The 13,643-nt window shown below is 33.7% G+C and overlaps 1 protein-coding gene across 1 annotated transcript in view; it reads right to left on the bottom strand.

Annotated features, from left to right (window-relative positions):
• Window positions 1-411: 411 nt before the first annotated feature.
• Window positions 412-13,643, bottom strand: part of serinc5 (serine incorporator 5) — a 31,981-nt gene continuing 18,749 nt past the window's right edge. Inside the window, exons 6-12 of the mRNA XM_051109834.1 lie at window positions 9,284-9,495; window positions 6,973-7,065; window positions 6,628-6,754; window positions 4,193-4,262; window positions 4,069-4,105; window positions 3,758-3,902; window positions 412-2,491 (exon numbers count right to left, since the gene is read on the bottom strand). Of these exons, the coding sequence (XP_050965791.1) occupies window positions 2,347-2,491; window positions 3,758-3,902; window positions 4,069-4,105; window positions 4,193-4,262; window positions 6,628-6,754; window positions 6,973-7,065; window positions 9,284-9,495 (829 nt within the window). The 3' untranslated portion in view covers window positions 412-2,346. The remainder of the gene's footprint in view (window positions 2,492-3,757; window positions 3,903-4,068; window positions 4,106-4,192; window positions 4,263-6,627; window positions 6,755-6,972; window positions 7,066-9,283; window positions 9,496-13,643) is intronic.

Genomic DNA, 13,643 nt, shown 5'->3' with positions numbered 1-13,643 from the left:
TACCTGACCAGAAATGACAAGAACAAACACGAATGTTGTCAAGATTCTTGCCCTTGAAAACCTGGTTCAACACCTTTTGTTCCTCAGGCAGTTTTCTTGCACTCTTCTCCTTGATTTGTTATAACTTTGGCAGTCTGTAGTATTTCAAATGTTTTTCCTAGTCCAACCAATTAGTACAGCCCAAAATGTGACAATAATTGACCATTTTCAGCAGCAAAATATGCATCAGAGGTGGGTCGTTCGGTTCAGTGGCATTGTTTACATTCCGTGCCGCAAATATGACCCATTGACCCCGCACTCTTACGAGAAAAATAGGTGGATATATAGTTGGTCCTTTTCTGTCCACAACTACAAATGACAAAACTTTAATATAACAAATACCAATGAATGTAATACACTACACAATTTTATTCATTTGCCTTTTTATTGAAAGAACCGGCAATATCAATAAAAAACACTAAAAAGAATATTGATCCTGCAACAGTTAAACTCAAATGACCCTTCATGGAACGTATTGAAATGATGGGAAAAAGTAAATAACAATAACAAAGACAAATCAAGGCATATAAATGAGGAAAAGAGTCCTTTGTAAACTTACTGTACATATTTTTGCATTATAATATCTTCATGCAAAGTTAGTGAGAACAACACAAAGCGCAAGATTACATTTTTTGCAATATTATGAGTACACCTAGTGGTCATCTTTATAATTGACTATTTACATAAAGCACATATTGCAATTAAATGTCACGTTATGTTCAGCATATTTGTAAGTAAAGGAAAGCATATTTCATAAATACTGAGCATCAAATTATTCAGAGGTACATGAAACAGTATGCTTACAGCTTAATGCAGTTGTAGCGCTTAAGGCAATCGTTAACCCTTTGCTAATTTTGATTTGTATAAACAAGACCAATTCTTTAGAAAAACATCACCTTACAGATTCCTCAGGGCTGAAAAGAAGTTATTGAGACCACAAAGAAAGTAAAAACATCCAATTCTAATAAAAGAGATTTTGGTTTGTCAAAACATTGGACAGCTACAACTGTTACACAGGAAATAACCATAAAATTCCAGTTCTAGATTCTATTTCCTTCATCAACGACAATGCCAACCACTTTTTTTTTTCTACCAGGGAGCATCAGGAGTGCTACATTACATCTAATACATGCAGCTCCTGTAAACTGAACACCATAAACAAGAAATACAGACATGCACTTACAGCAACAAAAACCTCAAAGATTAAATAGAATAGCTGTACACAGCTGTAACAATGCTTTTTAAGTAGAAAAGATTGTACAAACTTGTTCTTTGACAAATATGACATGCTTGCAGGTCTAGTGCATGAGCTGGAATAAAATATTATAGGACATCCATGATCTAAAGCACCATTTAAATTGTAACAAAAAGATTAAAAAATAAGAAAAATCTATAGCTTCAGTGTTGCTGTGGGCCGTATAACAACCTGTGTGGCAGTTTGGGTTTTTGTGGCATAACGGTGACGTCTTGGCTTTACCCACCCATTTCAAATCATCATAAATACATTTACTGGGAATGGCAGTCACATGCTTTCCTTAAAATGGTGTTATTCTCTGGAAACTAGCTAAAAATGTAGTATTAATCACTACCTGAGACTAAAGATGAAGCTGAAACTTTAGGAATGTTGCTGACTTATTTGGAAATATTGTTTTGGTGTGGTTTTATATAGACGTTATTAGGGTGCTTCAATAAATACAGTAACATGACATCTCATATGAGTACATTTATTCACATGGAATAATCTTGCACAGTCATTTCTCAGCTGGTTTTGATCATGTGGTTTTGCAAGGCAGCAGTGTCCCAACTAATCATTTCTATTAAATAAATAGGTATTTTTACTCAAATAAGAGTCTTGTTACCTTAGTGAAACACCCTTGAAGTGAAATACAACTATAAATACACAACCTTTCAAAAGGCGGACAAATAAACGAATGAAAATCACAGATGGTTTGTTGATTTGCATAGAAGTCTTCAGCTACCCAAAGAAAAGCGTAACAAGCAAGACACTTACAGGTGATGTGTGAGCCTGAGCAATGCTTTGTTTATATACCTTCATGTAATGTGGAAAACAAGAGCCCTACATTAGCATGGGAGGATCCGTAACATGATTTCTGTAACAAATTTCGATGAAAACGTATTTAAAGACAAAACATAAGCAGCTTTTGAGAAATCAAAAGCTTTTGCTATACTAAAACTAATAAAACAAACATTAAAAACAAACAAAACTCTCTCTCTCTCTCACACACACACACACACACAGTAGTTGTAGTAGTGGACAGTGGTGATACTGGATCATGTGAAGGGTTTCTAGGCTTCGAATCTCTTTGGGAAGAGCATGGGGACCACCAGGGTCCACATGTACAGGAATAAACAGACCCAACAGGATGCCATCTTGATCCAGAACACTGACCAGTTTCCATCCAGCAACCTCTCGATCTTTGCGGTCTCATAACTGCAGAGAGACAAGAGCATATGCATATTACACTTAAAGGGATAGTTCAAGAAAATGTTAAATTAAATTGTTATTTTTGTTTTCTTTGTGCATAAACAGTATTCTCGTAGCTTCATGAACTTGTGGTTGAACCACTGATGTCACATGGACTATTTTAAAGATGTCCTTACTACCTTTCTGGGCCTTAAACGTGATAGTTATGTTGCTGTCTATCAACATCAGAAAGCTCTTGGATTTCATCAAAAATATCTTAATTTGTGTTCTGAAGATGAACAAAGGTCTTACGGGTTTGGAACAACATGAGGGTGAGTAATTAATTAATACTGTGTGGTTACCTGAATGATTTTATTTATTTGTTTTCATTTAGTAATAGTTGTTCACAAGTTGCTTGTTTGTCCTGAACAGTTAAACTGCTTGCTGTTCTTCAGAAAAATCCTTCAGGTCCCAAAATTCTTTGTTTTTTCAACATTTGTGTGTATTTGAACCCTTTCCAACAATGACTGCATGATTTTGCCAGGGGGTGAAAACTTTTGAACACAATGAAGATGTGTACATTTTTCTTATTTTGCCTAAATATCATATTTTTTCATTTAGTACTGCCCTTCAGAAGCTACAGAAGATTCTTACATGTTTCCCAGAAGACAAAATAAGTTAAATTAACCCTGATATTCAAATTCTTAATGCATTGTGGGATTTTTCTGAAGAGCAGCGGCCAGTTTAACTGTTCAGGACAAACAAGGGACTTATGAACAACTATCACTAAACAAAAAAAAAAAAAAAAAAAAAAAACATCTGTGGATCATTCAGGTAACAACACAGTATTAAGAATCATGTAAACGGGGGTCATTTTTATAAATTCAACTATTATTTTCTCTTGTGGACTATGTAAGTGTATTTTATGTGAAATATCTTATTTAGGTCAGTACTAAATAAAAAAAAAATCATGCATTTTTTATGATCCCTCTTATTTTGGTAAAATAATTAACATTTTGCAAGGTGTATGTAAACTTTTGACCTCAACTGTATATAATAAATAGCTTCCAAGTCCTGTTTATAATATAATATAATATAGTGTGTGTGTTCAAATGATATTTAACTACTCATAATGATTTAACCCACATAGTCCAGTTCCTATTTATTCACCCCTTCTTTGAGGAATACAAACTTTGCCTACTAAAATAACTCAAATGACAAATGTCGCAGCTGGCCTTAGACATTCGAAAATGAAAAAGGAGAAGACAACCTGTTGTTATACAATATACTTACTGAAACCAGTTGGTTACAGTCATCATGACGTAGAGGGAGCCGAGAAAGAAAACAAAATGGAAGTAGCAGTAGCTGTAGATTGTGCCGTCCCTCTCATCATACTTCACATTCTGCCCTCCAGCAGTCTTCTCATCATCATAGTCCTCTGGAAAATATCAAAAACACGTGGTTTACGAAACCTGTAGTACTTCTTCTTGACCACCAGGAGGCTCCATCTACCCTTTTGTACTGTCTAAATGAATTCAAATATCATTATTCTTCTAACAATTAAGCTTTGAAACCTTCAGGTGAAGTCCTAAAATACTACTTACCTGTATCGTCGACACAGCAGAAGCAGCAGCGTGCTCTCTGGAAAGAAAGAAAAAGCATGATTCATGATGTAGTTTGATGTAATGTTGTGTTAAAAACAGCAGAGAGAGAACAGCAAATGTTTACCTCATTTTCAGGCATGTCGTTCCTGTACACTTGCAAGGCTGTTGAGCTTCTCTTGGTGGTGGAGATCAAACTGAAGGAAGTGGAGTATTTTTGTTAACACATGGGGGCAGTGTTCTTTTAAACTGTCAAACATAAAAGCAGAACATTCTCTAAAACTCCTCAAAACGCAACCAGACAAAGTCGCTTTTTCTGCGTCAAAGCTTCGCTTTGCCTTGTGAAAAATGGAAATATGGCAACATTTCAATGTGAGACGCTACAATGAATCACCGGGCTGACAGCTAACACATATCACTGTGAATCACATACGTATGTAAATATGGCTTTGGTGGAGAGGAGCGGCTCTAAAGAGAGAGCTTCAGCAGACATGTCTGCAGTTAATGAGAAACACATGTGAGTTCACGTCTTCACAGTATGAGAGCTTCTAATCTTCACTCCCTTCCTACCAAACTACCTGCTTTTAAATCTAAATGAACATCTTGTCATAACCAGATAATTACATGTTTCCACTCCTCCTGGGATCATTTTTGGGATCACCCATTTAAATAATATGTTATGGGGATTTGCATCCAGGCCAAGAATATCTGAGCTTATTTAAAGGGACAAAAAAAAATCAACATGCACCTTCATGTCTTTCCAAACGGTACGTTTTTCTTCAGTGGAATAAAATAAGTGGGCTACTTAAACAAATGAACACTACTTTTGGGGATGATCTTCAGAAAATTACAACTTAAAGGAATAGTTCACCCAAAAATGAAATAAAGAAATACATGTAGCCTATTAGGATATTAGGATGCCATCAGAATGAGAGTTCAAACAGCTGATAAAAAAACCCCATCACAATAATCCACAAGTGAAACAGAAAGCTGCATGTTTGTAAGACCTGTTTACTTCAAACAGTTGCTTCTGGCTAAAATGCAAATTCTCTATCAATATTATTGCTTACTTCAGTGAAAAAGTTGTCTTGTATGAATCAAGAGAAAAAATATGCACAGATCAAGCACTGTTTACAAGCAAAAACAGTCCAAACAAATGGATTTGTGTGGATTACTTGTGGATTATTGTGAGGTTTCAATCAGCTGTTTGAACTCTCATTCTGACGGCACCCATTCACTGCAATGGACCCACTGGTGAGCAAATGATATAATGCTAAATTTTTGATGAAGAAAAAAACTCATCTACATTTTTGGTTGGCCTGAGGGTGAGTACACTTTCAACTATTTTTAATTTTTGGGCAAACTATTCCTTTAAATTTTGGTCTGTTTTTCCACACAAAACTACTACAGTTCAAGTCAAAAGTTTACTTTGTACAATCTCCAAAATGTTAAATATTTTACCAAAATATGAGGGATCATAAAAAAAATGCATGTTATTTTTTATTTAGTACTGACCTGAATAATATATTTCACATAAAAGACGTTTACATATACAGTAGTCCACTAGAAAAAATAATAGTTGAATTTGTAAAAATTACCCTGTTCAAAATTTAACATATAGTTGATTCTTAATACTGTGTTGTTACCTGAATGATGCACAGCTGTTTTGTTTTGTTTTGGTTTGGTTTAGTGATAGTTGTTCATGAGTCCCTTGTTTGTCCTGAACAGTTAAACTGCATTAAGAGCTGGGGGTGAAAACTTTTTGAATTTGAAGATCAGGGTAAATTTAACTTATTTTGTGTTCTAGGAAACATGTAAGAATCTTCTGTAGTTTCTGAAGGGCAGAACTAAATGAAAAATTATTATATTTAGGCAAAATAAGAAAAATGTACACATTTTTATTCTGTTCAAAAGTTTACACCCCAGGCTCTTAATGCATTGTGTTTCCTTCTGAAGCATCAGTGAACGCTTGAACCTTCTGTAATAGTTGCATATGAGTCTCTCAGTTGTCCTCAATTTGAAAAGATGGATCTCAAAATCATACAGTCATTGCTGGAAAGGGTTCAAATACCCAAAAATGCTGAAAAAACAAATAATTTGTGGGACCTGAAGGATTTTTATGAAGAACAGCAGGCAGTTGGGTCCCATGAACAACTATCACTAAGCAAAAAAACACAGCTGTGGGTCATTCAGGTAACAACACAGTATTAAGAATCGAGTATATGTAAACTTTTGAACAAGATAATTTGTATAAATTCAACTATTATTTTCTCTTGTGGACTATATGTAAACATCTTTTCTGTTAAATATCTTATTCAGATCAGTACCATATATAAAATAACATGCATTTTGTATGATCCTTCTTATTTTGGTAAAATAATTAACATTTTGCAGATTCTGCAAAGTGTATGTAAACCTGTATATGACTTGAAAAATCTACATCTATAATGCACAAGTCACATGAGCAACAATAACTTTCATGATACTATCATGTTTCTTGTTATAAAGCAGTTTGGATTGGACCATCACAATATCAGAAAACATAATTTTCATTGCTCATACCAAGAGTAGAGTATACAGCCAAACAGTATGGCCGTTCCAACGCCTGTCACTATGTTAGTGTCGCTCTGCAGTCCTGATTTGTAGGGGAAGACGCAGACAGTGACATTATTTCCGTTTCGCTCAACCGCTGAAAGAGAAAGGACAGATTTTAATAAGGGTGTGAGAAATAAATGCACAAGTCTGTTGGGTTGAAATGCATTGTGGGAGCTACTGTAGCCTCAGTTTACAGCTCTGTCCACACATGAGCTAGGAGACACTAGTGAAACCACAGACCACACTGTGAGACACACCCTGGACAGGCTTGGAGACGCTGTGTTTGACTGTAAAAGTGAGAGATGAACTCACTTTCAATGGGTTTGCTGGCGAGTGCTGAGAAGGTGAGGTACATGACGTAGACGGAGATGACCGCGGACTGCAACAGACCTGAGGTGGGCTGGACTGTGTGGAGAACAGAGCAAAACAACAGATGTGTTAATAAAAAGCAGCACATAAAGATTGTGTTTATGCTTATTAATACATCACACTTCTTCATTAAATGAACTATGTACACTACAGTTCAAAAGGTTGAGGTCAGTAAGTGTCCAATGCTTTTTCTTTTTTCACTTAAAGGGATAGTTCACCCAAAAATCAAAATCACCCCATGATTTACTCACCCTCAAACCATCCTAGGTGTATATGACTTTCTTCTTTCAGACAAATAAAATCAGGTTTATATAAAAAAAAATGTCCTGGTTCTTTTAAGCTTTATAATTGCAGTAGTGTTGCATGATATACCGGTACTTAAAAAGTATTGCAATACCCTGCTTTTGAAAAGGATACAATTCCGCATTTTACTAGTACCGGTACTTTAAGAATGCATTTTAATAAGATCCGTATTTCTGCGTGTCTGTGTTAGTGAATGGCATAGACCCGCAGGTTTGTTTATTACACACATACGCGTGAAGCTTGCGGTGTTTTCAGCCTCTGCCGCGTCAATATATGAATACATGAACACATGAACATAATCTCTAGAACTGCTTTGAGAGTCACTTCATGAGCATTTTACCGTTTCTTTTGAGAAAAACTTTCGTCATATAATGAAGATCCTAAATGTCTTCACAGCAACCCATCAAAATAAAAGTTTGGTTTAACTTGACAGTCAGAAATATATTAATATATTACTTAATGTAAAGATAGTATTACTACTAATATTAAAAATTATTTAATTATTAAAACAATGTTTAAGGAATATTTATCAGAAAAAAAACATTTACCAGAATTTATTTACCAGAAAATGGTAAATATACAACACAGTATTTCCGGAAAAAACTTTTTATCAAATCTAATTATCCTTTATAAATTCATTAAACATGCTTTTGATTATTAAAATGTAATGAAACAATTAAAATAGAATCCAGAAAATTAATGGAAAACAGAGATTCACAAAACTGAATTTGAGAAAAAATTTTAATAAGGCCTTAAAAACATGTAATTTTTGTTAAACTTTTAATAAATTGCTGTTAAATTATGCAAGTTTTATAATTTCAAGTCATTAGATATGCTTTTTGATAAATATTTTTTAATGTAACCATTAAAATAGAGTCTAGAACAATTAAAATCGAATTTAGGGAAAAGAATAAAACCCATTTCATAGGGCCCTCTTTATTGAATTTATGTCTTTGTTTTAGATAAAATAACAAAAACTGACTATTTCGATATAAATTGTTGTTGTAAAAATAAAATGACTATATCATGAAATAACATTTGGCTTTATCCTTTAAACTAATTTACCAATATAGCAAAGATCTCTACATACCTGTAGGCTCGGTAGTTGTTCACCATAATCCCGTGTAGTGGCCCTGACATGTTTTTATATTCTTTTATTTATTTATTTTTTAAAAGGGGGATGAAATGCTTTGTTTTAATAGATAAAATAACTATGATCTCCTTTTGGATCTATTATTCAATTACTTTTCCTGCTTTTTTTTTTTTTTCCACAGTATCGGTTCAGTAGTAGTATCGTGATCATTTAATCAGGTATCGTATCGAAGTTAAAATTTTGGTATCGTGACAACACTGTTTGTTGGTGTTTTGTTTTGCTCTCTCCACTGCGCTTCCGCATTCGTCATGAATGTGTGTACAACAATTAGCGGATTACGGTTTATAATTTTTTTCAGATTACGGTTTCTAAAGTCTTAAATATGGATATTTTTCTTACAAATGCATCGATTCACTTCAGGAGTCCTTTGTTAAGCACCCAGAGCTGCGTGGAACACTTCTTATGATGGATGGATGCACTTTATTGGATTTCAAAATCTCAACAGCCATTCACTGGCATTATAAAGCTTGGAAGAGCCAGGACATAACTCTGATTGTATTCATCTGAAAGAAGAAAGTCATGAGAAGCACCTAGGATGGCTTGAGGGTAAGTAAATCATGGGGTAATTTTCATTTTGGGTGAACTGTCCCTTTAAATTATTTGCTAAATTTCATCTTAAACTTTGTTCTGTTTAGTGAGAATTCATGATAAAACTAATCTCCTCAACTCTCCAGCTTGCTCACACATGGGAAAAGCTCCAGGCACTATGAATAAATTTGTTTGCCTGACATCAAGCAAACATCTGTTTGTCAGTAGAAAATGTAGGTCAGCGAAGACCAAGTATCTTTTTAAACTCACAAGTCTGAATACAGGGCGAGATAGCCAGCAGAGACACGACGAAGCACAGGCCGCCGTTGACACCCAGGAAGATCTTGTTGAAAAAGCAGGCCTCTTGGTCTGTGTAGAACGTGATCATAAACACCAAGGCTCCCACTGCCACGGAGAACAGCACCAGTGTGACCAGAGCCAATGCTGCATACCATATTTTATTGTACTTGACTCCTGAGCTCCTGTGGAGAGACACAGTGGAGACGCTTCAAAAGAATGCACTGGCTTCAAAACAACTTAAGCTTTTGTGGCATGATGACAGTTACCACATAACATAGTTTTGTCCCTCTGTCCACCCAAAAAAAAAAAATGAAATACATAAAAAAATGCAGTTGCATGTAAATGCTTAACTCAATGGGATAGGAAATAAATATAGAAATTATGGCTCTAAACATAAAGATTAGAATGGCTTAATGTTATATGAAAATGTTCCAACTTCATTGTCACGATAACATAACCCTGACAACTTTCTCATGATTCATGCAAGGACTCCAGATAGAGACGTGTCCTGACTATCTGTAAAAACGGAGAAAACTCATATAAACAACTTAGATAACTACTAGACAAGAACAGTAATTCATATGTTTAATTTAACACAACCAATCAAAAGTTTTTGAACAGTAAGATTTTTAAAGAAGTCTCTTCTGCTCACCAACCCTGCATTTATTTGATCCAAAGTACAACAAAATGAAAGTAAAATTTTGAAACACTTTTACTATATAAAATTACTGTTTTCTATTATATTATATTTTAAAATGTAATTTATTTTTAAAGCTGAATTTTTAGCATCATTACTCCAGTCACATGATCCTTCAGAAATCATTCTAGTATTCTGATTTGCTGCTCAAAAACATTTATTATTATTATTACTATTATTATGTTGAAAACAGCTGAGTAGAATTTTTTTAAGGTTTCTTTGATGAATAGAAAGTTCAGAGGAACAGCTTTTATCTGTAATAGAAATATTTTGTAACACAATGAATGTCTTTATCATCAATTTAAGGCATCCTTGCTAAATAAAAGTATTAATTTCTATAATGTCTTTCCCAAAAAAAAAAAAATGATACTGACTTCAAGCTTTTGAATGGTATAGTGCATAAGGTTAAAAAAGCTTTTTATTTCAGATAAATGCTGATCTTTGGATCTTTCTATTCATTAAAGAATCCTGAAAAAAAATGTACTTGACTGTTTGAAATACTGATAATAATAATGTCTTGAACAGCAAATCAGCATATTAGAATGATTTCTGAAGGATCATGTGACTCCAAAGACTGGAGTAATGATGCTGAAAATGTAGCTTTGATCACAGGAATAAATTACATTTTAAAATATATTCAAATAGAAAGCAGTTTTTTTTTTTTTTTATTAAAAATATTTCACAATATTTCTGCTTTTGCTGTATTTTGGATCAAATAAATGCAGGCTTGGTGAGCAGAAGTGAGCGACATTAAAAATCTTACTGTACACAAAACTTCTGACTGGTAGTGTATTGTTAGACTTTAACTTTCCAGTAACATTCAGTTTGTTAACATTAATTCACACAATAAGTATCACCAGCTAACAAAATTATTTATATTTTACTGCATTTATTAATCTAGGTTAATGTTCATTTATGAATATACCATTATTCATTGTTAATTCACATTTGTTTATCATACATTACAAAAGAAATACTATTAAAATAACTTGGAATAACTGTTTTCTATTTTAATATTTTAAAAAGGTTGATTATTCCTGTGAAGGCAATGCTGAAATCATTACGAAATCCTTCAGAAATCACTCTAGTATACTGATTTGGTGATCAAAAAACATTTCCTATTATTATCGATGTTGAAAACAGTTGTGCTTCTTAATAGTTTTGTGAGAACCGATACATTTTTTCAGAATTCTTTAATGAATAGCACTTCAAACAGAAATGCTGTTTAAAAAAAGCTATTAGATTAACTTGCGTTAGCCTTGTATTCAACTGAAAACATTTCTTTTTCATGAGACAAAAGCTCTTCATTATACACGCTGTGATATTTTGTTTAAAAAAATATGAAGTATGGTTTTAACCATAATTAACATACTGATCAATATGGTGATTGTTTCAATGATTGCTTCAGTATTGGATGTCTTAATATAGACTGTGAGTCTTAGGTGTCCTCTAATGGGCAAGTGCGGTGCTTTCCATTGGGCAGCGCCAATGAACTAGAACGAACCAGTGAACTTTGGGTGACTTCCAAGAATACGACAAGGATGGCACAAACAAGTATGATGAATGGTCATTAGCACAAATGGTTCAAAGTAGTGGAGTAAGACAAATCAGAGGCCGAATCGTCATATATTGGTTGAAAAGAACAGGGTATAAGTATGGATGCCCGGACAGACAAAGACTCTGACAAAGGCTGTCATCTCGGCTTTGTTGCTGTGTTCAATAAAGTCTTATTTTGACATCTGGAACTCTGCTTCTTGAGCTTTATTGACAAATTTGAGAAAACCATTGTTTGTTTCCACAACAACATTCGATCAGATCTATATCTCAAATCTTAGTAGGGGTATCTCCAAAAAGTCTGGTCTACAATGGGACCCAGAAAAACCTACTTACATGAGCCTTTAGGCCTTTGGGCCAATAGGTAACACAAACATTCACAAACTTTTTTGTAAGGTTGGGTAAATCTGAAATCGGTTAATAATAAGACCACATTGCAATATACAGGTGTGCTGTAGACATACATACACTAAAAATCTTTTTGAAAGAAATCTCTTCTGCTCACCAAGGCTGCATTTATTTGACTAAATATACAGTAAAAACAGTAATGTTGTGAAATATTATTACAATTTAAAATAAGTGTTTTCTATTTTATTATATTTTAAAATGTAATTTATTGTTTTTAACAGCCACTACTCCAGTCTTCAGTGCCACATGACACTTGAATTAGACATTTTTTGTGACATGTGTGACATTATTAATGTATTTAATGTCACTTTTGATCAATTTCATGTATCCTTTCTGAAAAAGTAATAATTACTTAACTTAAAAAAGAACTTATTTTTTTAATCCAAACTAATAGCTAGTATTGCAAATCGCTACTAGGTATCTTGAAAAAAGTATTTAGCTATTCAACCAAGTGGTTGGTGGGTGTGCCATCTGAGACTAAGTTAGGAGCGGCCAGTGACCAACTAGAGATCCTGATGTTCTAACCAAAGGCCTATTACTGTTGTGTTTCTCAGCCTGCTTACAAGCTGTTAAACCCAGATAGCCTGTCAGTGTAATTAATCAAATGTAACCCACTTGGAAAAGAGCTACTGTTACATGTCATGTTAGTCTCAGTTGTAGACTGTTCTCATCATAAATCTACCATATCAGTGGATGATTACCATGACTAAGTGAGCATTGAAGAGTCACCAAGGCGTGGGGTGAGAGAATGTTTCAGTAATGCACATGAGAAGTGCTGACAGCAGTGACTTCCATCTGCTGGGCAGCCCTCCAGCGTCTGCTTCATTTCATCAGGACATAGTGTATTTGTTTCTTCTATATAATTTCTACAGACTAAACTTTATGGACTTTCAGAACTTTAAAACAGTGAGGTAACAATATACATACAGTATACACTACCAGTCAAAAGTTTTTGAACAGTAAGATTTAACATGTTTTTTTTTTGAAGAAGAAGTCTCTTCTGCTCACCAAGCCTGCATTTATTTGATTGATTATGAGATATTTTTACTATTTAAAATAACTGCTTTCTATTTGAATATTTTTTAAAATGTAATTTATTCCTGTGATTTCAAAGTTGAATTTTTAGCATCATTACTCCAGTCACATGATCCTTCAGAAATCATTCTAATATTCTGATTTGCTGCTCAAAAAACATTATTATGATGTTGAAAACAGCTGAGTAAAATTTTTTCAGGTTTCTTTGATTAATATAAAGTTCATAAGAACAGTATTTATCTGAAACAGAAATCTTTCGGAACATTACAAATGTCTTTATTATCACTTTTGATCAATTTAAAGCATTCTTGCTAAATAAAAGTATTAATTTCTATAATTTCTTTCCGGGGGAGAAAACAAACAAACAAACAAACAAACACTCAACTCAACGCATTTGAATGGTATAGTGTATGATGTTACGAAAGCTTTTTATTTCAGATAAATGCTGATCTTTCTAATCATTAAAGAATCCTGAAAAAATGTACTCGACTGTTTAAATATTGATGATAATTTCTTAAACAGTAAATCAGCATATTAGAATGATTTCTGAAGGATCATGTGACACTGAAGACTGGGGTAATGATGCTGAAAATTAAGCTTTGATCACAGGAATAAATTACATTTTAAAATATATTC

The sequence above is a fragment of the Labeo rohita genome, chromosome 5, assembly GCF_022985175.1.
Source record: "Labeo rohita strain BAU-BD-2019 chromosome 5, IGBB_LRoh.1.0, whole genome shotgun sequence".
In the NCBI taxonomy this organism is placed as follows: domain Eukaryota; kingdom Metazoa; phylum Chordata; class Actinopteri; order Cypriniformes; family Cyprinidae; genus Labeo; species Labeo rohita.
The sequence above is the reverse complement of the archived record's forward strand: the minus strand, read 5'-3'. Positions and strand labels throughout refer to the sequence as shown.